Source organism: Muntiacus reevesi, chromosome 13, assembly GCF_963930625.1.
Source record: "Muntiacus reevesi chromosome 13, mMunRee1.1, whole genome shotgun sequence".
Classification (NCBI taxonomy): Eukaryota; Metazoa; Chordata; class Mammalia; order Artiodactyla; family Cervidae; genus Muntiacus; species Muntiacus reevesi.
In genome coordinates this window covers 12,515,744-12,542,346 of record NC_089261.1, presented here as the reverse complement: position 1 = coordinate 12,542,346, position 26,603 = coordinate 12,515,744, and the positions used below count along the sequence as shown (strand labels likewise).

Here is a 26,603-nt window from a genome sequence, read left to right as displayed (position 1 = left end):
GGGATGGAGACGATTTCTTTTTTTCCCCCCTCCCTGGAATCCGACTGGCATTTTGTAATCGTATTTCTCACTCTGCTTTCCCGTCTTTAAAAAAAGAAGAAAGAAAAAGAGAGATTGAAGGGAGTGAGAGGAAAGGGAGCAGAATGAGTTAGAAGATGGAGAGAGAGCCAGCAGAGAGATGGAGAGAAAGTGAGAAACATGTTTGGATGGGGGGCGAGTGGGGGTGGGGGTCACTGGAAGACAGCTCCACCTGCGCGTTCGCGCCCCCTGGTGGTCAACCTCGATGATCACGGTCAGCTTTTCTAGGAAGAGACGGGAGCGGTCCCGACATGGCCAGCCCAAGGGCCAAACCCCCACCTCTTCCTTCCTTTGACATTTGTTTTGAGCCAGGGGGTCCAGGCCAGATTCAAACATTGCCCATCCTGCGCTCCGCCTTGGGCAAGACGCCAAGATTTCTGGGCTCTGGCCGACAGACCACCCTCCGTGCCCAGGTCCTTGGAGGCTGCGCTGGGCGGTCAGGATGTACAGTATTATACTTTTTTGGAAGTTGAACGCTTCTAGTTTCCTTATTTTGTATAAAGAAGAAACAAATAAAGTATGTTTTTGTGTTTACTGTTTATTTATTGTACACTAGTTATCTGGGGTTGGACATTTTTATATTTTTAAGAGGAGGGTGGGCAGAGTGGGGGAGGGGAGCCAGAGAGAGGTTTACCTAAAAAAAAAAAAAGAAAAAAGAAAAAAAAAAACCCAAAAAAATCAACTTTTTTAAAAAGAAAGATTAATAAAAAATTCTTTTTTCCCTCCATGCTGTGTGATTTTCTTTTCTTTCTTTTTTTTTTTTTTTTTTTTCCTTTTTGCCTCTGTCTTCAGTCACTCTGAATTAATGGAACTATTCTGGTTCTTGTTTCTGACATAAAAACAGATTTGATGGATGCAAAGACCTCTCATCTAGCAGGTGATGGGAGGGGTTCTTTTGGCAACTAACAGGTAAGGAAGATGCCTGCCATTTTTTTTTTTTTTTTTGACAGCAACGATGCACCAATAGTATCTCCCCCAGTATTATGTAATACCCTGATCTAACACAAGCCAACCTGGCACATAGTAGGCCTTCAAAATATTTGATGACTGAATGGATGTGTGACTTGTTCATCACCAGAGCAATTCGAGCTTCACTCATTACTCCTCTGGGTAATTCCAGATGGCAAAAACAAAACTGAACAGACAAAATGCAGGTTGGGACTTGCCGGGCAGTCCAGTGGTTAAGACTCCACATCTCCATTCCAGGGGTCGTGTGTTGGATCCCTGGTCAGAGAACTAAGGTCCCACATGTCTAGTGGTGCGGACAAAAAGAAAAAAAGCAGGCTGGTAGGTCCAGTGCTGCAAGGCTATTTTAGAACAGAAATGCCCGCAGGGAGAACAAGGCTGTTCGTCCTGCAATTCTTAACACAGTGCCTGCTTGGGTCCTTTGGTAAACCAGCATGGTGGAAGGGAGTTCTTGAGGAGATTTAATGGGTCTGAGGCTACTCCCTAAAGACAATTCCCTCCCTCCCTCTGCCTCAGTTTCCCTACTTTCAAAAGTGGGGACTAAAGGGAGTCCTTTCTATGACTTCATTCTCTTGCAGCTCAAACACTGTAGGATGAGAAAAACAGATGAGAAGTGAAAATAGATGGAAGAGGGTCCTGCATTTGGATGCCTGGTCTCCCAAGCTTAGGGTGGGGGAGGGGCTTACCCATTTTAGCAGCAGCAGGAGAAGGAGGGGGACGGGGGCTTGTGGGGAGTGAACTACCATGGAATGGACACAGGCTAAGAGCCCTCCTCGTCCCTCCTTCTTTCATTCGGACATCACAAGAATAACTCGAGGTGACCTGACTTTTTCTTTTCTTTCCTTATAACACATTTGTCTTTATCAGACAAATGCTACTTGCTCGTGGTGGAAAATCTAGAAAATGCAGATAAGCAAAAGAAACAAAAGATAATCCCCTGGAATCTCAAGTAAACGAGTTGATACGTTTCTTTCCAGATTTTTTTTTTTTTTTCCTTTTCATTTTGAGACTAGAGATCACGCACACATAGACACAGAGCTTAGACTTGCCCTTGGCATGCTCACAACTCCAGGAGCACCAGGCATCTGGGAGAGGCCCACTCTTGAATAACCCTGGGGTGGCCCCATTAAGATCTCAGAGGGAGGCTCCAGAAACCAGAATCCAGGAGGGATGTGATCTCTGGGGTCGTGATCAGGACTTAAGGCTGATTCCCCATGAGTGCTAGCTCTGAGTGTTGGTGTGTCAGGAGGGTTGGGAGCAGAGAGGTCACCTAGCAGTGGGATAAGGGTAAAACAGAACAAGAGCCCTGGGCTCCGGGAGACTGGCTGGCCAGCCATTGTATCACCTTTCTGAGCCTCAGTATGCCTACCATGAAATGGGCTCACAATGGCATTTCATCCACATTAGAGAGATGCAATTTATCCTGTGGCCACAGTTTGGGAAGTCTAAGTCTTGGGTTCAATCCTCACTCCCATCTTCTACCAACACACACACACACACACACACACACACACACACACACACACACCAGCTTCCTTGAATGATGAATGACAAGGGGAGAAAAGGAGATCCTTGTCAAAATCAACTCAAATCCACGTCTACTGCCATGAGCTCATTTCAGCTCCCCTAGTTCCTGCAGGGCCCAGGGGCTCTGGGAGGAGAAATCCCATCCCCACCCCTCTCCTGACAGTGACCCTGCAGGTGTCACAGTCAATGTCTTGGGTGCACTCAGTTTGGGAGATGGTTCCTAAGGAAGGTTGGGTGGAGAAGGAAGAGAACTGGGGAGGGACTTTTGTCCCTAGACACCCACAACCATTGTCTCAAAGTGTGATCAGAGGACTATGCTTCCTAAAAAATAAATATCCCTGCCCCCTCCCCCAGCCCATGGCTGGAACTGCTCTCTGGCGTGGTGCCCCAGGTGTTTCACATTTGTTAAGCTCCCCAGTTGCTTCCAAGTCTCCCAAATGTGCAGGACATCTGCCTGAAAAAGATTGATCTGGAGCCTAATTTGATCTGCCACCCCTTTCAGGATGAGTGTTGTTATCCCCATTCTACAGATGAGGAGACTGAGGCTCAAGAGGTGCCTTGAGCTGCTGGGGGTCACACAGCCTTGCAGTAGCAGAGCCAAGTTTTGAATTAAGAACTGCTCCCGAAGCCTACATTGTCCCTGGACCCAGGACATTGCCTGGCGCAGGTAAGACCTCACTCTGTGTCTAGCAAATACATGAATGAATGAATGAAATGAAATGAATGCACTCCAGCTGCCCTAAAAAGAGATTCAAGAAAGACTCTAATGAATGCTAATTCCTACTGGTAGCAACCTCACTGGATTTCGTTTAAAGCCCCTTGCCGGGTTAAACAAAATCAACCGGAAGAGCAAAGGGCACGATTAAAATTACCAAGGTCAAAAGACAGAGGACTTCCAACTTCCCTATGTTTGCCCTTGTTTCTTTCTCTCTCCCTCCCTCCCCATCCCTTTCCTCCTGCATTAATGTATCCGTTCATCTCCTCTATCTCTTCATCGCCTGTATTTATTATCATTTAAAAATAAAAGATCTCCGGGGCGTGGGGGGGGGGGGGTAACTCTCTGAGCTGAGCAGGTAAGGTTAGCCAGCCGCTGGCTGTGCCCTCCAACTCTGGGAAAAGCGGAACCTCATGCCTCCCTCACTGCCTCGAGGCTGTAATTCTGGCCAACACTGGACAGTGAACCCACATGTATTACAGCCCCTGGCGTGCATGCTCTCCCCCGTTTCTGTCCTCCAGCCCCGAAATGAACACCCCACGGAGCCAGAGCGCGAAATCTGACCCACTGTGCTTAGGACTAATATTTAAAATGCAGAATGGCTGTGGAGGGCTCCTGCTCCCAAGCCTTGTCGTGCAGTAAAAAGATATAAACAGAATAAATTACCTCTCCAGCTCGGATTATGAGAATACCCATCTCCTGACCAGAATTTTAAGTCCTGCCTCCCTCGTCGCGCTGCACCCGGCTGATTTATGGAAACCCAAGCACTTCTCTGCATATTTCTCCTGTTCAGCCAAGTGACCGAGTTTACCCTTCCTATGCCATTAGCGTTATTAACACCTGGGCAACCGATCATTGCAAATGGGCCATTTCTGTGATGAACGGAAACCTCTCCCGCGGTTTCTCTGGGGCCTTGCCACCTCTGGCCTCCTCTTTCTGCATTGCGTGCCAGAGCTGGGGACCCACCCAGCACCTGCTGATGGGCTCCAGGGGGACTTTGGAGAGGAAACCTCTCACCTCGGCAGGTGTCCGTGGCTTTCAGGCAAGCACGCAGGAAATGACACCACGACTCGTTTTTTTATGCCTCAGAGAATGTTTCAGATGAGGGCAATCCTCCCCCCCACCGCCACCCCGCTGAGCAGGGAAGGAAACTGAGGCTCAGAGATGGCGAGACACTGCCTGAGTTCCCATCAAGAGTTGATGGCAGAGCTGGGACCTGAATTCAAACCTTCTAGCCTCATGTTACTCAAAGTATGGTCCGTGGACCAGCAGCAGCAGCAGCACCTGGGAGCTGGGTGGAAATGCAGAGTCTCAGGCCCCACCCCAGACCTTCAGAACCAGAGAGGGCACAAGCCCCAGGAGACTGGGGCACGCGTTCAGTTTTTTGAAGCATTCACTTAGAATCGCCAGATTCTCCATGGTCCCTTTTTCACTGGAGGAAAAACTGATGGTGTAAATTCTCTTTGCTCAGACGCAGCAAAGACTCCACTTCCACACTCACACCCAATGAAGATGAAGCGGCTGGTCAAACCAGAGTCACCCACGTGAACACCCGGAGCGCTCGGGTCATTGCTTCCTCCATTGTAACCTCACAGCCCATGTTCTGTCTGTCTCCATCCCCAGGCTGTTAGCAACTTGAGACCAGGAAGTGTGTGTGATTAATTCCAGGCACTCAACCTCTCTGAGCCTTAGTTTTCCCATCTATAAAAAGGGCACAATAAGATCTAACTTCATGGGACTGCCTTGGCAGTCTAACGGTTAAGACTCTGTGCTTCCAATGCAGTGGGCATGGGTCAGATCCCTGGTTGGGGAAGATCCCACATGATGCAAGACACGGCTTAAAAAAAAAAAGATATGACGTCAAGAGTCATCACAAGGGTTTTCCAATAATAAAGTAATAATAAAAAATAAAGGAATGAACTTTCCAAAGGTTTCCAAAGCTAGTTTGAAAATTGTGGAACAAATACAAATTTCCAGAGGAACTCTCTCAAGGACAACACAATTTTTAAAAATAAATTATATGTGCTCGTGTTCAGTTGCATCCATGGGCTGTATAGCCTGCCAGGCTCCTCTGTCCATGGGATTTCCGAAGCAAGGACCCTGGGGTGGGTTGCCATTTCCTTCTCCAGGGGATCTTCCCCACCCAGGAATGGAACCCTCATCTCCTATGTCTTCTGCATTGTCAGGTGGCTTCTTCACCACTGAGCCACCTGGGAAGCCCATACGGAATATTATTCAGCCGTAAAAAGGAATGAAGTGCTGGTGCATGCTAACACATGGATGAACCTTGAAAACATGGTGCTAAGTGAAAGAAAGCATTCACAAAAACCCCACATATTGTCTGATTCCTTTTATACAAAATGTCCAGAACAAGGAAATTATAGAGACAGAAAGCAGATTGGTGATTGCCAGGGGTTGGATGGAATAGAGGTATGGACAGTGACTGCTTCGTGGGGACAGGGTGTCCTTCTGGGGCGACAAAAATGTCTTGGAACTGGAGGGAGGAAGTGCTTTCAGACCATTGTGAAGGTAACAAATGCCTCTGAATTGTTCACTTTAAAAGGGTTAGTTTTATGTTATGGTTAACTTCATGTTAAAAGTATGTGGGGGAAAGAATATCTTTTATCTGGGCACCTACAGAACATGCCAACTTTACTAAAAAAGAAACTCCGGAAGCTGGGACTTCCCTGGTGGCCCAGTGGCTGAGATTTGTACTCCCAATGCAGGGGGGCCCAGGTTTGATCCCCAGTCAGGGAACTAGACCCTGCACGCCACAACTAAGAACTGGCATAGCCAAATACCATTTACAAAAAGAAAAGAAACCCTGTTGCCCAGCAAAGAACTTGGGAACCTGCGCTCATACCTGCTGCAGATGCTCAGGCAATAGCTGTTTCTCACCAGCAGAAATTTCAGGATGAAGACTTTGCCTCCCAGGCCTTTTGCGGGTCCCTGTGATCAAAACCACTACCACTGTGGGATGCTGCCACACTATTATTTCACCAACAGGACACCGACCCACAGGAGGAACTGGTGCCTGATGTCTCCTGAGTAACTCACTGCCTTTTCAGATATTTTTTCAGCCCTTCTGATTGTTTGAGAGAGAATCTCTGGTGCTAGCTTGCTTATGCCGGCAGGCTTGGAGTCTCAGCACAACAGAAGCTGGCTATGAGGCAATGGCATCATTGTGTTTTTCCTTTTATTTATTGCGACGTAGATCTAATTCTGGGAAGTGATACTGTTTCTCCATTTAGAGTAGTGATAACATTCTCTTTCTAAACAGCATTTAAGGTTTCAAGAAGCATGTGAATTAGGTAATAGTAAAGATGATGCATAGGTCCGGCACAACCCTCATTGGCAATATGGGTTTGGGGATGATATTTCAGGAATGTGGGCATTCAGAGAGAACTGATCCCTACAGACCCATTCCAGGTCACTGGAGACTTCTCCCTTTTTATTTCTTTAATTGTTTATCTGTTTCTTTTCTGGCCGTGTGGCATGTGGGATCTTAGTTCCCCTACCAGGGATGAAATCTGCGCCCACTGCAGTGGAAGCACAGAGTCCTAACCATTCAGTCCCATGTGATTCTCCGTTTGGGACTAGTTTTGTTGTGGCTGTGCTGTGTGACTAGGATTTGATTACTCACCCTCTCTGGACCTCAGCCTCCTCATCCGGAAAATGGGCGTGGGAGGTGGAACGAAGCCCCTGAAGTCAATTTGTCCAGACCACCTGCCTCCCAGAATCTTCTTTTCATTCATTCATTCAGTTATCAGAAAATATATGTTGAAATAATATGCACTGGGCACCCTCCTGGGCCCTGGGTTACAGATGTGAATAAGATAGATTTGCTACCAGCCCTCACTGAGCTGATATTTTACTGGGGGAGACAGACAGTAACCAGGAGAAAATAATTGGTAATTTCGAAGAGTGGTAGGAAAAGAGGGTGGTGAGACTGAGAATAACTGGCTGTTAAAACAGGCAGTCAGAAGGCCTCCCTGGCGGTCCAGCAGTTAGGACTCCACACTTCCAATGCAGGGGGCATGGATTCGATCCCTGTTTGGAGAATTAAGATCCCACATGCTGCATGGTAGAAAAAAAAAAGTTAACATTGCATTTGGTGAAAATTAAAAATAATAATAATCTTTTAAAAGGCAGTCAGGCCAGGTTTGAGTGAGACAAGCAGGGTACTTGGGTGAAAATGTAGTGGGGATGCATACCCAAAACTCAGGAATCAAGATAAATAGTATTTCCATATAATATTTTGAAAACTCAAAACTCATGCAAAACAATCCATAATGAACAGAATGGTAACCTTTTAAATAAAGACAGGGTCTGACAGATCTGTCATTCGGGTGAGGCGAGGTGGCCAAGTGCAAGGTGAGATCCTATCTTTATGTAAAAATGTCGCTATTTTATTCACCAGAAATGTGTTTTGCATGTATTTTTCATTTTAGAGTTGTTTGATTCCAATCTTTTTTCTTATTTCTGAGGGTTTTTTCCTGTTTTTAAAACTTATCTTAAGTTTTGTGGCACCTGTTACATTTTGCTCCAAAAGTTAGTGCCTCCCTCGCCTCACCCTCGTCCTGGCCCTGAGTGTCAGGCAGTGGGTCAGGAGGGCCCCCCTGAGGAGGTGAGGCTGGAGTCCAGAATGACGAGTTGCCGACTTGGCTGAGATCTGGAAGAGTGTGACAGGCAACGGGAACAGCACAGATAGTAGCCCTGCAACAGAATCAAGCTTGGTGAGTTCTAGAAAGAGAAAAAGCTGCAGTTTGGTGAGTCTAGGGGAGAGACCTCAAAGGTCTGCAAAACCAGGTGATACAGGGCCCGTTGGGCCTAGGTGAGGGGTCAGCCCTTTATCTGAAACGCAACCAGGGGTAGGGAAGAGTTTCAGCAGCAGGGGCAAGACTCTGCCTTGGGCTTAAGACTGTTCTGGGGACTTCCCTGGTGGTCCAGTGGTGAAGACTCGCCTCCCAGTGCAGGAGATGCTGGTTCAATCCCTGGTCGGGAAGCTAAGATCCCAGGTACCACAGGGCAACCAAGCCCATGTGCCACAAATCCTGAGCCTGCGTGCCAAAACTAGAAAAGCCTGCTCACTGCAATGAAGACCCAGCACAGCCACAAAAAAAAAAAAAAAAAAAAAAATTTAAAAAAAAATTAAAATTTTAAAAGACTATTCTGGCTGCTGGTGTGAAATAGATTGGGGATGGGGAGTCAGGGTAGCCCCAAGACAGGCAGCAGGCAGGCCAGTGGGAAGGGTGCTAGTCACCCAGGCAAGGGACAGGCCCAACTTCTGCCTTTTGTGTTGGCTGTTGCATGTTGTCTCCTTGGAAGGGGTGCTTTTCTTCCTCACTTTGCAAGAGAAGAATTTTGAGGCCAGAGAAGTTAATTCATCTGCCCCAGGGTCCTAGCTTCTAAGGGACAGAGGTGGGTTTTGAACCCACGTCTTCAAATATCCAGCCTGGTCCATTCTCCACCCACCTTACCACCTCAGAAGAAAGGGCTAGGTCCTGTAACTTCAGGCAAGCCTCAGTTTCCCTCATGTGTAACATGGGACAAATTACAGCACCGACTTCCTGGGGTGGAGGCATCCAGGAGATTGAAAAACCAAGCCCTCAATAACGTTTACCTTAAAAGGAAGAAAAAAAAATTCTTTCCCACCACTTTCTCTCCCCCACCCCCTTCTCTCTTTCTCTCTCTGTTGGTTCTCCCCTAAAAGGAGAAACTTTGGTATTTGTTCTTCAAACATTTATTTTTTAGGGTTTTTTTTTTTTTTTTTTTTTGGAAGGGGAAGTACTGGTGAAGGTAATCAGTTTTCGGACTTAAGATAAAAAATCGCAGCAAAGGGTCGACTTGACTCTTTATAATTAATGGGGCGGCTTGTAATAGGATTCTCCTGCCTGTGGCGCTCCCAGGAAACACCTTTTTACATAAGATATTGCCCACGCCGGAGTGGCAGCCGAGTGATTTATGGGGTTCCTTGCTCCAGAAAACCTCTCCTGGGGTTGCCCAGCCAGTGGAATTTATCAGGGAATTTGGAAGCCAGGCAAGAAACCTGCCCGTGACATTTTTGGTGGAGTTTAAACAGCACAAACACTGGGGAAGGGAGAAGCCAATGGGCCGGGGCTGGGAAAAAAGGGCCCACTGAGGCTGGGTTTTCCACCAGCGGAGCCTGAGATGGGGCTTCTTGGCACGTGATTTATCAAGGGGGAACTCAGAGTAGAAGCGGGGCGGGGGGGCGGGAGGTGAACAGGAGGAGGGGAGGGCGCCAGCGGTGTCGGGGCTCAGCCCAATCGCAGGGGGCTTTCTGCTCTGTGGAGGGGACCGCAGAGATGCTCTTGCCTTGAGGTTGCGAGAGCGACTGGCTTTTCTAGCCCTCCCACGCCTCTCTGGACACAGAGCCTCCCATCAGCTGCTCTCGGGATCCCGGGGCAGCTGTGGGCCACTAGCAACCATCATTCCCACCATGAGCTGCGTCTTTTCCATGCCCCTGCCATGCCTGGGGTTGGCTCTGGGGTAAAAACACCTCCTTTGACAGCTAAAGGCTGGATTTCTGCCCTCTGTACCACCTTGGCTCACGCTGGAGTGGGGTGGAGTGGCGGATTAGATGGAGGTGGGCTTCTGGAGGCAGGGGTTCTAAAGTCACCCGAGGCAGGGACAGGGGGCACCTTGGCCAACAGACCCTGCAGGGAACCGTGGGCATTCCCCCCTTCCCCGGAGAGGGGCCCTGGCTGGGATGTGGAACCTGGGTGTATCTCAGTAGGTACACACTCCTGGTGACCCAGTGTTCACTGCTCTCCCTGCAGCCTTAGACCAACACAGAAAATCTGCTCCCAGGACCCTAATCGTAGGCTCCCCGTTTTCCCCACCAAGTGGCGAGAGGGCAGAGGCGATGGCAAGAGTCCCTCAGCCCTGGTGCCCATCCTGCTGGATCAGGCCATAACAACCATCACCTCAGCGCCACCCACCCACACCCCGCTCTCTGCCCGTGTCGCCCCTGCCCTCGGCATTCCTTGGGTGTCAATTAGGAAGGACCACGCACCAAGGTAACGGACGGCTGTTATCCAGACAGCGTCAACAGACCCCTCGGCGTCTTATCTCCAGCTTGCCGAGGCCAGGAGAGGAGCAAACAGCAGCTGACAAGTCTCCCAAGGGTGCAGCCAAGGACGGGAGCCCGGGTGGGAGACAGCACCTGGGATGGAGACGGCCCTGCCAGCTCACCTGGTTGTGGAGATGGTCTCCGGCTGAAGCAATCTCAGGGGGGCTTCAGGGAAGAGGCTGCCTTCACACGGGGCTTCGAAGAATGTGTGGGGTCTAGAAGCTTAAGGGCGTGGCAGGCAGGGAACAGGGCTTGAGCAAAGGAGAGGAGGTAGGAGAGCCGTGGTGGCTAGAGGCACAAGCCCAGATGTTTACATAGCAGGTTTCCCGTTTGGCTGTGTGACTTGGAATAAGTGCTAGACAGTCCTGTGCCTTGGTTTCCTCATTTGCAAAAATGAAGGTAATAACAGCATCTACAACGTGGGTTATTGTGGGATTAAATAAAATGACTGGGGGTGAGAGGTAGGCTCAAGAAGGAGGGGATATATGTATGTTGTTTATTTGCTAAGTCATGTCCCACTCTTTGCGACCCCATGCACTGTAGCCCGCCAGGCTCCTCTGTCCGTGACATTTCCCAGGCAAGAATACTGGAGTGAGTTGCCATTTCCTTCTCCAGAGGACCTTCCCGGCCCAGGGACCGAACCTGCATTTCCTGCATTGGTAGGCAGATTCTTTACCAGTGAGTAACCAGGGAAGCCCAGATATATGTATACTTACAGCTGATTCAGGTTGTTGTGCAGGAGAAATCAACACAACCTTGTAAAGCAATTATCCTCCAATTAAAAATAAAATAAATGAAATGACTGCTAAGACCCCTAGCTCACAGTACAATACAATACTCACAAGCTCAATACAAGAATAAATGCTAATTCCTCCACACCCTCATCGTTGGGGGTGGAACACTCAGAAGATGGTAAAAACCTGCAATGACTGAAAGACTACTTATGCTGAGTCCTCGTAATAATCTGCACCCAACCCATTTTACAGATTAGAACACTGAGGCACTAAACTAGAGCATCATTGACTCAAGGTCACCAGGATAGTGAGTAGGAACAAAGTTCAGGTTCAAGCCCAGCTGTGTCTGGCTCTGGGGCATTCAGTGTCTCTTCTGGTAACTCACAAGGACATAAGTCTGCGTCCTGGAGGCTTCTGGAGGAAACTGAAGTCAATGTCTGCGATCAAAAGGAAGATGAAACCGAGGCAGCGGGAGAGGCAGAGGCAGAGAGACCACTGCCGCTCTCAAATCCTCCTCTTGAGAAAAGGAGGAGATATCTGGTGGATGGAGCAGTCTGGCCCAAGGAAAGGAGGTGGGAAGCAGCGAGTGGGCCCCCTCCAGCACAGAGGGGCAGCCTGAAGCCCAGAGAGGGGCGGGCACTTGCACAGGGTCACGCAGCCCCCAGGAGGCAGCCCCAACAGCGGAACCTGGGGAGCTGGATTCTGCCTTAAGCTGTGACGAAGGGCGGCCCCCACTCTGAGCCTTGTTTCCTGCTGCACTGGGAGAGGTCGGACAGGGCTTTCCCCATGCCAAGACCTCGTGGGGCCATCTGTCTCTGTCTCTCAGCACCCCCTAGCAGATTGGAGCCAAGGAAGACCCTGAAACAGGTCTCACCTGCCTGGAGGCTCTGCCTTCCCATTGGAGACGCTTTGCTGCCCCCTGGTGGCTGCAAAGGATTCTAATTTCCTCTGTTTGCAAAGAGCTCCCTTTGCAGGGCTGGCCAGAGCCCATTTCCAGAATCAGTCCCCTCCCTCTTTGTGACCCTCAGGTGTGTCCAGACCCACCAGGAGGTCATACCTCCTTCTCCAATGGCCCGCCACGCAAAAAAAGAAAAGAAAAGAAAAAGGCAGAAATCCAAGAAATACAGTCATGTTGAAAAATCACCGGATTTGAAACGGGCTGGTCTACAATCCAGACTGTGTGCCCTTAATCGAGGTATGTCACCTTCTTGAGCCTCAGTGTCCCCTTCTGTAGAACAGGGGTGATAATAATGGTTTCTAATCCATGGTGCCTTTGTGAATGTTAAAAAGGACAATGAATAGAAAGTTCTTAGAAGTTCTAGCACATGACAAGTATTTTGTAAAGATTGGTGAAGGGACTTCTCTGGTGGTTCAGTGGTTAAAAACCCGCCTGCCCATACAGGGGACATGGGCTCGAATCCTGGCCTGGGAACTGAGATCCCATAGGTCTCGGGACGTCTAAGCCCATGGACCACAACTAATGAGCCCATGGGCTCCGGAGCCCGCGCTCCTCAGCAAGAGAAGCCATTGCAGTGAGAAGCCCAAGCATAGCAGCTAGACAGCAGTCCCCACTTGAGGCAGCTAGACAAAGCCCATAGGCAGCAACGAAGACCCCGTGCAGCTGAAAATAAATGAATAAAATATTTTTTAAAAAAGATTGGTGGAGTTGTCCTCGCTGACCCAGGGCTGAGAAGTGACAGAACATTCCCTCCCGTTCCTGAGCAGGTCCCCCAGGTAATGGAAGCCTGGTAAGGAACTCAGCATGGCCAGAGTCCCTTAGAAACCTGAGTTTTGAATTCTTGGCTTTATTGCCCAAGCTGTAGGATGTGAAAAGAGCCACTTCATCAGAGCACTGACATCAAGGTTGCTGTGTGCCTTCTCTGAGTCCATGAAGGTTAAAAAAAAAAAAAAAAAATGGACACGCTAGAGTTACAGACTCAACTCAGAAAGGGTTTATTGGCCAGAGCTGCAGGGAAGCTAAAGGGACAAGTCCAGGTGGGCTTCCTGCAGGAGGCGGCCAGCATGGTAGCACAGGGCGGCTTCTACTGGCTTTCATGAGCTCAGAGGGCCCTCAATCAGCTATATGGGTGTCCAGGAGCCTCTTGGGGATCACTAGAACCCAGCCGGCCCTCCCAAACCAGGAGCCCTTAATCCTGGCCCAGCTGGGCTTTCAGAGCCTGTAGCTCTCTACTGTCGATGCTGTTGCCTCCACACACGATGACCACGACTGAGGCTGGGGAAGGGCACAGGTGGCCCTCAGCCTGGAGCCTCCCCAGGAGGCCCGAGTAGATGGCAGCTAAGGCTGCCCCGCAGGCAGGCTCCACCAGTGTTCGTTCATCATCTGCCCAGAGAGGGGGATGGAGGTGGAAGGGAGGAAAGGGAAGGAAAACCAGTTAGTGCTCAGCAAGCTCTGGGCAACACAGTTCCATGAAGCCAGCCATCCAGGCATCCATTTCACAATCTATCACTTGTCTGACCCTCTGTCCATCCATCAATCTGGCCATCTATCCCTCGATCCATCCGCCTTTCATCCATCCATCCATCCATCATTAGACTGTCTGTCTGTCCATCTATCAGTGTATCTATCAATCATTGTATCATCCATCCATCCATCCATTCATCCATCATTTCACTGTCTATCCATCCATCAATGTATCCATTAATCAATGTGTCCACCCATCCATCCATCCATTTCTATGTCATTTGTCAATCCACTGCCCATCAATCCAGCCAGCCAGTCAACCACCCATCCACCTATTCATTATCCACCTTTCCACTCACTCAAACATTCACCCATTCATTCAACAAATATTTATTGAGCACCCCCTCCCTGCCAGGCGCTGGGAACACAAGAGTGAGCAAGACCTACCAACCCCCACCCTCATAGAGTTCACAGTCTAGTGATGTGGGTGAATAAGAATCTGACACTTGTAAGAATGGTGGATTGGTGCACAGGAAGTCTTCAGCTCTGGTGAAGTGGGGGTGGGAAATCAGAGGAGGCTTCCTGGAGGAGGTGCCATGATGGGCTGAGTAGCCTTTTAGTTACATGAAAACAATAGGCAGCAGGGCCAGGATGGGCAGCCAGAGGGAAGAAGAGTTTGTACAGAAACCTGGAGGCTAGAGACAGGACACACTTCTTCTTCACCCCCACCCCTTCCATTCACTGTGTACACTTACTGCATGATTACTGTATCCCAGCCCTGTGACAGGCACTGAGGATATGGACACGGGAAGACACACTCTCTCCAGGGGATCCAGGGACCCCGTGGGTTTCCAGGCCCAGGTGGAGGGCACTGCTCACTCACCCAGGAATCGCTGCACAGCACTCACGGCTTCAGCATCCTCCACCACCTCAGAGAAGATCCTAAACTCTTTTGTACACTCCAGGGCCCGTGCAGCCACTGTCCTGGCTCCCAGGCACTTGGCTAGACTGCAGGAGTGGGCAGTCGGGGCAGGGAAGGCAGGGGCGTGGAGAAGAGTTTGGGAATCAGGTCTCCTCCCCGCACAGCCCCAGCCCTCCCCAGCCCCAGGCACCCCTCCCATCCTGCAGCAGGCCCAGGGCTCAGCATTTTAAGAGTCTAGAGCAATGCCTGAGTCAGGGGCAGCACTCAAAAATTATGTGTCCCATGAATGGCTGATGAGCACACATCCCTCCGACTCTACAACCATGACTGTGCTGTTCTTGCACAGACCCCAGAAAGCCAAGCCTAGAAAATGATTCTTTCATTGTATTCATTCATAACCACTTATCGTGTCTATACCATAGCTGTATTTATTGACTGTTTACAGGGTGCTGGATGTGTGGGTTTTCCTGGGGGATCTTTTGTTTGTTTTATTTCTTGGTCGCACCATACAGCCTGGCATGTGGGAATCTTAGATTCCTGACCAGGGACTGAATCTGCACCCTTGGAGTGGAAGCGCAGAGTTGTAAACACTGGGCCACCAGAGAAGTCCCCAGGATTTTCTATTTTAATTCTTACAATCTCCCTTGGAGTTAGAAATGTATGAGTCCCATTTTAAGGTCAGGAAACTGAAGTTGAGAGAGGTTGAGCAGCTTGCTCAAGGACACACAGCTAGTCAACAGCAGAATGTGGGTTCAAATTCAGGCAGTCCGGCTCCAGAGTCCATGCTCTTTATCTCTGTGCTTGGGATGACCTACCTGCTGGTATTTTCCTGAGCGGGGCAGTGTTTCAGGGCCAGGAGAGCTTTTGCTGAGCTCATCAGAACTGACTCTGAGTCCTCCGTGGCCCACAGCATGGACTCTGGTGCCAGGCTGCCTGGTTTCAAACCTGGGTTCTAAACTAGCTGTGTGACCTTGGGAAAGTCACTTCACCTCTTTGAGCCTCAGTTTCCTCATCTGAAAAATAGAGATAATAATAATAGCTAGGGGAACTTCCCTGGCAGTCCAACAGTTAAGACTCTAGGCTTCCTCTGCAGGGGGGAATGGGTTCAGTTCCTGGTTGGGGAACTAAGATCCCACATGCGGCAAGGTGAAAATAAGATGAAGAAGAATAGCTGGCTCACAAGGCTGTCGTGGAGAAGGAGTTAAAGCATTTCAAGTGCTTAGAAGAGAGCCTTCCAGATAGTGAGTGCTATAAAAGTGTTAGCTACAATTATGGTTATTGCTCTTATCCAGAACCAAGTCTGGGAGTGGAGACAACAGTGAATACGGAAACCCAAAGATAAGTAAATAAATAACCACTGTAGGAAGACGCCATGAGGGAGAACTTGGGAAGAAAACCTCCAACAACAGGGTTTGGGGGAGACTCTCTCTGGGGGAGAGAAACCAACCAGAGAGGAGGGAACCCCAGCACTTCCGGGCAGAGGACACAGCCTGTGCGAAAACGTGGAGGGGGGAAAGTGCCCAGCCCATTCAAGGGACAGGAAGACAGGCCAGCGGCTGGACTGGAGCGGGGAGGGGTCTGATTCCAGCCTGAGAGCTTGGGGAACGCGCTGATGGGCTTAAGTAGGGAATGAAAAATTCCTGTACATCAGTCATGCAGGATTAAGGAGACCCCATGGAGGGACTTCCCTGGTGATCCAGTGGTTAAGACTCTGCCCTTCCAATGCAAGGGGCATGGGTTCCATTCCTGCTCAGGGAACTAAAATCCTGCATACTGTATGGCACAGCCAATAAAAAGAAAAGAAAAATTAAAAGATAATTAAACACTTAAGGGCTTCCCTAGCATTCCAGTGATTAGGATGCACTTCCACTGCAGAAGGCATAGGTTCGATCCCTGGTCAGGAAAATAAGATCCCGCGTGCCATGTGGTGCAGCCAAAAAAATTTTTTTTAATTAAAAAAAAAAGGAGATCCCCTTGAGTGCTCCCACCCTCACTAATTGCGACTGAGAAGCCCCAGGATAGCCCAGCACCCCACAAATGCCCCCAGCCCACGCCTACCTAGTGATGCTGGGCAGCGTCACCAGCCTGCCTGCCTTGACGGCCGCGTTGAAGCAGTGTGCCCCTTGGGTCTCCATGGCGATTATGGGCACGTGTTGCCAGCCCACCTCTGCCAGACCAGCTGACACCCCGGCCAGGAGACCTCCGCCCCCGACTGCCAGCACCAGGGCACCGGGTGGGGCCCCCAGCGCGGCCTTCAGTTCCCGCACCAGGCTTATGTGGCCTTCCCTGTGGGACGAAGGGAGCGGGAAACAGGGGCAGGGCTGAGGGAGGAGCCGGTCCCCAAGGCTCACAGGGACACAGCCCCCCACATCACCATCCCCCGCCCCGTCCACGGCAAGGGGAGGGGAGACCCTGCCACACTTAGCTCTCCCAGCTTCCACCCACTCAGTTTACCCATCCACTCATTCTTTCTCCCCTTTGTCAGCCTCCCAGGCACTTTCTCAACCCATTTCATCCATCCCACAGCTTTGGAAAGAGGCAGTGCTTGTGTGTCTGGTTAAGAGCAGACCAGCGTGGGACTTCCCTGGTGGTCTAGTAGCTAAGACTCCTCGCTTCCACTGCAGGAGGCATGGGTTCGATCCCTGGTCAGGGAACTAAGATCTGGCATGCCACATGGCGTGGTCAAAATTAAAAGGGAGACCAGTGTATCACTTGGAAGCAGGCCAACTCACGCCCTGGGGCTGGGACACAAGGTCTCCACCACTTACTAGCTGTGTGATCTTCAGCGAGTTGCTTGACCCCTCTGGGCCTCACCGGTAAAATGGACATAAAAAATCCATCTCTCTTGGGGAGGAATAAATGGACTAAATGTGTACCAAAGTACACACTCAGTCAAGGGGATTTATTCTTAGCATTTCCATCTTGCACATGTGGAAACTGAGGCGCAGGGTGCTAAGACGCTTTGCAGGGCCAAACAACTCAGGAGTGGCAGAGGTGGGGTCTGGACCTCCGTGTGCCTGACTTCTAAGCCTCTTCTCTCTTGGCCTCAATTTTCCCTTCTCTCCAATGGCAGGACCCTGACTCAATGAGGGTCTCCCAGCACTGACCTCCATAGGGGAAGGGACACCAGCCTTACCATATCAGGGGGTGGTCAAACGGAGGGATGTTCACCCAGCCGTCATTCTTGGCCAACTCTTGCGCCCTCAGATTGGCCTCATCCCAGTTCTAAAGAGAAACCAAGACCCTCAGAAGACGGGAATCAGACAGCTAGAGGTTGGAGCAGTGCCTGAGGTCTCCTGGATGACTCCAGGGCCTGGCGGACTGGGGAGACCCCCAAGGGTGAGACCAGAGCTGGGGTGGACCCGACAGCCTCCTGGGACAACAGCAGAGCTTCTGGGTGGAGAAAAAGATGCCATGTGATTTCCGCAATTGGGTGGGACCCGTTCAGCTGCCAGCCTGGATGAGAACAAAGCCCACCAACCTGCGGTGCTGGGAAGGGGGGATTCTGAGCTTCCAATGCAGGGGGTGTGGGTTGGATCCCTGGTCAGGAAATGAAATCCCACATGTTGTGGGGGAAAGCCTTAACAATTAATTAATTGCCAACTCAGTCAGTAAAGAATCTGCCTGCATTGCAGGAGACCTGGGTTCAATCCCTGGGTTGGGAAGATCCCCTGGAGAAGGAAATGACAACCCACTCCAGGATTCTTGCCTGGAGGATCCCATGGACAGAAGAGCCTGGCAAGCTACAGTCCAAGGGATCCCAAGAGTCGGACACAACTTAGCTCCTAAACCACCACCACCACCAATTATTAATTAATTAAAGATAAAACCTGTTTGAGACCCCAAGGACTGTAGTCTACCAGGCTCCTCTGTCCATGGAATTCTTTAGGCAAGAATACTGGAGTGGGTTGCCATTTCCTTCTCCTAGGGATCTTCCCAAGCCAGGGATCAAACCTGGGTCTCCCGCATTGCAGGCATTTTCTTTAGCATCTGAGCCACAAGGGTAGCCCAATAATCAATTAATTGTTAATTATTACTTAATTAAAGATAAAATCTGTTTTCTAGGGATGACAGCCAGCTGGATGGGTGGATAGATTTTTTTTTCCTTCTTCCCAGGAAGGGAGAAGGGTTACATGTTAAGTCTGCTTCTTTGGTAGCAAAGTGAGCCAGTGACATCCTCATCAGATGATATCCTTTCATATCAGGAGGCCTCAGAGCGGTGGATGATGCTATCATGATCTTTACATTTTCTTGTCTTATTGAACGGTAAAAAATGTATAGTGAATCATACCAAGGGTTAATGAGGAGGTAGGGAGACAGATGGAGTAGGAAACGGCAGGCACCCCACTCCGTATTCTTGCCTGGAAAATTCCATGGTCAGAGGAGCCTGGTGGGCTGCAGTCCATGGGGTTGCAAAGAGTTGGACGTGACTGAGCACACACACGCACACACAGGGAGACAGATACTGTCCTGATAATCACCAGCTTCCTGTTTCTCCTGGGTTCACACAGGAAGTCCTCTCCAGATGCGGAGAGACAAGTCAGCAGATCTCAGCCCTTAATATACATCACGTCTCACTCACCCCTCACGTCCCACGCACCCCTCAGCTTAGCCATCCTAAGGGCATAGTTCACCAAACGGAAAAAGAGACAGGGGCGAGGGAGGAACAGCCCCTCCAGCTGCTTTGCCCTTCTTGGGGTCCTTACCTTTCCAGTCAGCTGAACCTCGGCCCTCTCCCCCTGCAGCCTCTTCACCACATTCACAGAGGTGCCTTCGGGGAGCACAATGGTGGCTGGGATGCCCAGCTTCCGGGCGGCATAAGCAGCAGCAATGCCCGCATTACCCCCTGCAGAGGCGGTAGACGAGGGAGCTGTGGGCAGTTGCATTAGTCTATCGACACACTATTCTCCTGCCCGCTCCACCCCCTCCACCCAATTTTCCTTTGGGAGCCACGCCCTCCCGACACTTGTATGCCTCTCATTGGCCCCAGAAGGTGGACACGTGATCTAGGTGGAGCCAATCAGAGAACTCAACCACCTGAAACACGATTCGTTCGGGGATGAGTGCATGACACAAGCTGGGCCAAAAAGACCAATTTATAGATAGAGGAGGCCACAGGGAAGGGATCCTCCCTTTTCACTATGGTTGGCAGGATGGTAGGAGGCAAGCTTAAAACTCCCGATGGCCATCAGGCAGTCTATATGAGAGAAGAGTTAGTGTAGAGGGAAGGCAAACCAAGAAAAGGGGAGATACGGAGGAGAGCACCTGGATCCAGCTGTGCCTGAAATACATTATCCAAGAATTCTTTGGTTCTTGGGAGTCTGTAATTTAAACCTGTTTGAATTAGGTTTCTATCAACTTACTACCAGGAGACTTGAATGATGGGAAGGGAGCAGAACATACAAAGCAGCCATCTGCCATGACCTTGATAAGACTGAACCTTTAAGAAGAGGCCAAGCGCTGGACACCTCCTGCAGCTCCAGCTCCTCCCCCTTCACCACACTCAGCCCCCGAGGATCCTCACGAAGTAGAAAGGGGGCAGGCTCACCTGAGGAACACACCAGGTGTCTGCATCCCTTTTTGGCCACCTAGGAAGACAAGGAACGTGAGCGGGGACTGACCGGAACAGGTGTCCTGGAGCCCTGGGGGGGATGGAGTTGGATTCTCCTAATTGTCCTCCACTCCGGTATTCTTGCCTGGAGAATTCCATTGACAGAGGAGCCTGGTGGACTACAGTCCTTGGGGTTGCAAAGAGTCGGAGCAACTAAGCACAGCGCAGCACACGACATCGTTCTCCAACTCTCGCCATCCCTCGTCCTGCCCACAGCACTCCCTTCCCAGCTCTGCAACTCACTCCTCCCCCCTGCCCTCACCTCTTGGCACAAATGCCCGATACCGCGGATCTTGAAGGAGCCCGTCGGCTGCACATTCTCATACTTGAGGAAGACAGGCATGCCTGCCACCTGGGACAGCGCCCAGCTCTCCAGCAGAGGCGTGACGATGTGGAAGGGCTCCCCCTTGGCACATTCCTCCAGAGGGCTCTTCATCTCGGCAACCACTTGGAGGGCCTGCAGGAGGGCGGAAACATCACAGCCCAGGCAGTTCCAGCCCAGAGCCCTTCTAACTAGGACCACAGATGGGGAGGGAAGAAGCACCTTGGCCTGGCTCCCTTCATCCCAGGTGGCTGCCAAGCTGTGAGGCTCCGGGCAAGTATCTGCACCTCTCTGGGCCTCAGTTTGACCATCCGGTCAAGGAGATTTGTACTAAGGGCACTTTTCTTCTATTAATGTGTATGCTACAGCGCAGGAATGGAGAATGTGGCCAATAGTGGTGATGAATGAATAAGACTGGGAGAATTCATGCAGTCATCATTCATTGATTCAAAAAAAAAAAATTTCTGAGCACCTGCTGTGTCCCAGGCAGTTTCAGGTTTAGGGGCCCAAGAGTGGACAGGTCAGAGGCAGCCCCATGTTTTAGTTGGGGATACAGAATCAACGAATTGCAACCGGGAGTGACCTAGTGGGGAGGGCACTATTATAGAGGATGGTCAGGAAAGATCCTTTCCCAGGAAAGAAACATTTAAAAAAAAATTTGTATTAAGGGGACTTCCCTTGTGGGACCCTGCACTTCCAGTGTAGGGGACACGGGTCCTACCACTGGTTGGCAAACAAAGAGTCCATATACCTCGGGGGGAAAAATTAAAAACTTATACTATGGAAAATTTAAACACAGCAAAAGTGTCAAGAAGCATCTGATGTAGCCACCACTCAGCTTCAAGAGTCATCAGCTCATGCCTGCCTTGTTTGCGCCATATCTGTACCCATCCCCCTTCCCGTATTATTATTTTTTCCACCTTTATTATTATATTTTCCTCCCATATTATTTGATCTGTAAATATTTCAGCATGTAGCTATGAAATTAAAGAACTATTTTTAAACATTGCAGCCACAGTTTCAGAGCAGTATACATTTGTCCAAACTCTTCGAATTCTAACCTTGAGTAAGCTAATTTTATTTCATGGAAATTATACCTCAGTGATGTTCATTTTTAAAAATGTAATCACAATACCATTATCACATCTAAAAATATTAACAATCATTTCTTAACATCATCAAATATCTGCTAAGTGTTCAAAATTCCAATCGTCTCCCTAAATGTGATTAACGATCGGTTTTGCAGATGGTGACAGTTTAAGGTTTTTAACAGTTTGAATCGGGTTGCAGATGGGAGCTGTGCATTTTGGTTGGTCGAGAGATAATTTAATTTTCTTTTGATCTGCAACTTCTCAAAGGGGGAAGGCTTCCCTGGTGGCTCAGTGGTAAAGAATCCACCTGCCAATGCAGGAGACATGGGTTCGATCCCTGGGTCAGGATTATCCCCTGGAGAAGGAAATGGCAACCCACTCCAGTACTCTTGCCTGGGAAATCCCATGGACAGAGGAGCCTGGTGGGCTACAGACCATGAGGTGGCAGAGTCAGACACGACTTAGCAACTAAACAACAACAACAACAACAAAGGGGAAACTTTGAGATGAACAAGGAGAGAAGCAAGGGAAAAGCATTCCTGCAGAGGGAACAGCAGATGGAAACACCACTTGAGGGGCATGGACTTGGAGTGTTCCTGGCGCTGATGAGACAACGGACTGGGTAGAGCTGAGAGTAGAGGCAACAAAGGAAGGTGCTTAGTCTTGTGAGAGCTGGACCCTAAAGAAGGCTGAGCACCAAAGTACTGATGCTTGCAAACTGTGGTGCTGGAGAAGAGTCTTGAGAAATCCTTTGGACTGCAAGGAGATCAAACCAGTTGATCCTAAAGGAAATCAGCCCTGAATATTCATTGGAAGGACTGATGCTGAAGCTGAAGCTCCAGTACTTTGGCCACCTGATTGGAAGAACCGACACATTAGAGAAGACCCTGATGCTGGGAAAGATTGAAGGGAAGAGGAGAGGGGGCGACAGAGGACGAGATGGTTGGATGGCATCCCAACTCAATGGACATGAGTTTGAGCAAACTCTAGGAGATAATGAAGGGCAGGGAAGCCTGGCGCGATGCTGTCCAAGGGGTCAAAGGGTAGGGCAAGACCAAGGGACTGGACAAGGAGAGGTGAGCAGGGATGTTGGGGAGGGCGTTCCTGCCCACAGTGAGGAGTTGGGATATTATTCTTTCTACTTGCAGATGGGAAGCCGCTGGGAGGTTTGAAGCTAAGATGCAGGTGAGTGAGTGAGTGAATGAACCAGTGTGAAAGGGCAAGAAGCAGAGGGGGAGGAAATTAGAAGGGGAGGAAAGTAGAAGGGGTTTTTGTTTGTTTGTTTTGTTTTGTTTTGTTTTTTAAGGAGCAAACGCTGTGTCCCTTTTATTTTTCTTTTGGGAGGGAAAAGCGTTGGGCAGCCTCCTTGCAGTTCCACTAGCTGCCACTAGGAGGAGCGCATCAACCTCCATCAGCTACCGCCAGCTCAAAGCGTCTAGTCCACACTTACTAAGTCAGGGCTGGGTTCTGCACGTCAGAGGGTCCTGGGTCTCTTATCCCTGGATTTGACTCTGAGTCCTTGCTGGGATGGCCCTGAGATTCCCCAGGCAGGGAAAAGCCTGAAACACTTCCACCCAGTTCCATTCAGGGAAATTCATGGCACTGGGGGAGAGCAGCCTGTGGGCCACCCAAATCCAGCAGACCCAGTCCTGGGCTTCAGCTTGGCTCCAGAGCCCAAGAATTTGAGTTTTGGGGTCAATCAGAGGGCAAAGTTCCTGGCTGTGTGACACAGGCAAGTGTCTCAACCTCTCTGTGCCTGTTTCCCCTTCTAAAATGGGGATAATAACATCCCAACTCACAGATTCAGTTCAGTTCAGTTCAGTCGCTCAGTCGTGTCCAACTCTTTGCGACCCCATGAATCGCAGGGTGCAGATTTAACCACTCCAGTATTCTTGCCTGGAGAATCCCATAAACAGAGGAGCCTGGCAGGCTACAGTCCGTGGGGTCACAAAGAGTCAGATATGACTGAGCGCCTCAGCACAATAATAATAACAGATATCCTTTGTTGAGTCCCTATTATGTGCCAGAAATTGGCTGAGTCTTTTGGAGGTGTCCTCTCCTTGGGGTCTTTTAACAATGCTAATACGCTCATCCTTACTCTAGAATGTTTACAAAGCCCGAACCTAGGAACTGGGGATACCATGGTGAACAAAATAGACATCTACTCTTGGAGGGGACTTAATAGTCTTACAAGGGGATAATGAAGATCCCACATGCCACGACTAATACCCGGTGCAGCCAAATAAATAAGGTAATTAAAAAAAACTTTTTTTAACCTGAGACCTAAAAAAAATGAGAATGAACTAACCACACAACAAACTGGGAGAAGAACTTGGGCATCACAGGATCGCTGTGAGGGTTAAGCGAGGCCTTATATTAAATAGTAAAGACATCAACTCTGCCTGACGCACAATAACAGCTAATAGTTATATGGGACTTACTGTGAGCCAGGCACTATGCCAAGCACTTTATAATAATTGCAACAACCCTGAGATAGGTTCAGTTATTAACTCTACTTTATAGACAGTGAAACTGAGGCTCAGAGAGGTTAAGTATTAATAACTGGCCCAAGGTCACACAGCTAGAAATGGCATGGCCAGGATTCCAAGTCAGGCAGTACAAGTTGGCATCTGTGCCCTTCCCACCTTTCTCTTTTATAGTAGCATTATTTTTATGATTAAAGATGTGAGCATTTAGCACTTGACCGCCAGTTGTCTTTAGAAGCAAATGCTCCTGGTTCAGTCCTCAGGCTCCCCCAGCGCTCTTGGTTAGACTGCCCAGAAAAGAACAGCAGGCATCAGTTAAATGAATGAGTCCCAAGTTGCCAACAGCCTTATCAAACCCAGACGCCCATGAGGGCACCTGCTACACCTGTGAATTAGGGCAAAGACCAGCTAGCTACCTTTCCCCCCACCTTTGTCCTTCAGGCTTTTCTCCAGAGGCCGCCTGGGTGACACTCCACAGCCAGATCCTCGATGGCAGTGTTGGGGAACCTCACCACCTCTTAGTTGCCAGAATGCTCAGCCCCACCACCCTGGGAGGAGAGTGGGCTCCCCAGTCTTCAGGGTCCTGGGCCCCCAGCCTTCTGCTGCCAGGCAGACAGGCCACAAGAGCCCAGAGCTGAACCTTTGGGGGGACTTCGAACAGCCTCATTCTCCCATTTCTGTCCAACCAGAACCTTCCAAGCAAACCTCTACTCACATTCACAAACGCACAGAGTCCCAGGGCCCTATTTGGGCCCAGACCCACTTACCTTCCTTCCCAACAGTTCTCAGACCAGCTCGGGCCCAGTCCACTGCCCACCAGCCTTCCTGGGCGCCAACTGTGCCAACTCCCTGCAGCCTCCTGTGGCGTTGGCCCCTCCCCCCCGTGTTAAAGGAATAGCTCTCCATTGGAGGAGAAAGGGGACGAGACCAGCCTTCACTGCTTCTCAGTTTCCTGTCCCAGACATGCAATGACCTAGCCCCGTTTCACAGATAAAAAAACCTGAAGCCCAGAAATGGAAACTCACCTGGCCAAGGCCACCCAACCATCAAGGGTCACCCTTTACCCCTCCCTCTGGATCACCTCTACTGTGACACAGACACCTCCAAGTCCAATGCTTGTCCCAAATGCCAAGCCACTTCCCCAGGACCGCTGTCAAGGTCAGCTTAGGTCTGAGAAGAGAAAACAAGGATTAAGAAACAATTATTATCTGTCACATGAGAAAGGCATGTTTCCTTCTAAAGTTCCTCCTCATCTCTGATATTTTATGCCCAACATTGGGACTCAAACAATTATTTGTTGTTCAAATGAATAACTCTGACAATCGATTCATTCATTCTAAGAATATTTATTGGACACCGACTCTAGGTCAAGCTCTGGGACCATTAGCCTCAAACAAGACAGCATGTACCCTGCCCTCAAGAAGCCCCAAAGGGGGACTTCCTTGGTGGTCCAGTGGTGAAGAATCTGCCTTGCAATGCAGGGGACATGGGTTCAATCCTGATCAGGGAAGTAAGTAGTTACCTCATTGCAACTAAGTCTGCACACTCTGGAGCCAGCATGCCGCAATTAGAGAGGCCATGCCCCGAAACCAAAGATCTCTCATAATGCAACTAAGACCCGGTGCAGCCAAATAGAATAAGTAAGCCCCAAGGGACCACTGAAGAACAGTTGTGATCAGTGCTGTCAGATGTTGGCGGGAAGCAGGGAGGGCCAGGGCTGTGGGTGCCCAGAGCAGGCACCTCACCTGGCCCCTGGAGGCCGGGAAGGCTTCCTAGAGGAGGAGACTGAATGAAACCAGGAGTCAGGAACACGGAACGCAAAGGTCTGAAACTAAAAAAAAAAATGGGGTGTTCCAGGAACAGATGTGTGCAGTAGGACTGGTACAGAAAAAGCAAGGGTGGGAGAGGAAGTGGGTTTGGGGCTGGAGAGGTGGGCAGGGACCAGCGCCCACAGGATGCCCCTACCAATGCAGGATGTGGACCTCAATCAGGGCACTGGGGAGCGTGGAAGGCATTAGGCAGGGGAATGACATGATCAGATTCCTGTCTTGTCTCTATCACCGTCTCATTGGGGGACTCTGAGCTGGTCACATCCATGCAGGGCAGGCAGGCTCAGTTTCCCTCTGTGTCAGACTGGATGTGAGGTCCAGGAAGCACGTGGCAGCCCAGATGGTCTGGGCCCTTCTTGGCCTGAGTGTGACCTCCCCGGATTTGATGATTAACTCCCAACCCTTTGGGGTCAAGGGGAACTGCTTGATCATGATTCTTCATAAGGACTTTAGCAGTTTCATCCCCTCCTCACACTAAGCACGTGCCATCCTTGTCAGGTGTCCTGTCCTGGACGAGGAACTGGGGACACGGAGGTGGTAAAACTTAATTTATGCCCTCAGGTGGCCCCCAGCCTGAAGGGGAGAGATACCAATTCAGTGACAACCCTTACATCCCCTAAGAGGACACAGAACAGAAGGTCCCCAAAGGGCAGCTGAGGGTGGGGGTGATCAGGGAGGACTTCCTGGAGGAGGGGGGCTTTAGCATACATGCTCAGACAAGAAGCATGACAGCTGCATTTACTGCAGGTCTACTGCATGCAAGCCCTTTTGTGTTGACAAGAGAGTCCCATAGGCTTTTGTTTGTCT

General features: G+C 50.0%; 1 protein-coding gene across 2 annotated transcripts; it reads right to left on the bottom strand.

Annotated features, from left to right (window-relative positions):
• Positions 1-13,024: 13,024 nt before the first annotated feature.
• Positions 13,025-24,886, bottom strand: SDSL (serine dehydratase like). Of its 2 annotated transcripts, none has more exons than XM_065904816.1 (8): positions 24,735-24,886; positions 20,331-20,525; positions 20,006-20,045; positions 19,164-19,327; positions 17,594-17,682; positions 16,516-16,743; positions 14,419-14,543; positions 13,025-13,454 (listed from the first exon to the last, which is right to left on the bottom strand). In XM_065904816.1, the coding sequence occupies exons 2-8, from the start codon at positions 20,502-20,504 to the stop codon at positions 13,261-13,263; spliced, it is 1,014 nt and encodes a 337-aa protein (XP_065760888.1). In that variant the 5' UTR covers positions 20,505-20,525; positions 24,735-24,886; the 3' UTR covers positions 13,025-13,260. The 2 variants fall into 2 exon arrangements, with proteins under 2 accessions (XP_065760888.1, XP_065760889.1); XM_065904817.1 differs by having other exon boundaries at positions 13,028-13,454; positions 19,164-19,303.
• Between the last annotated feature and the right edge of the window lie 1,717 nt (positions 24,887-26,603).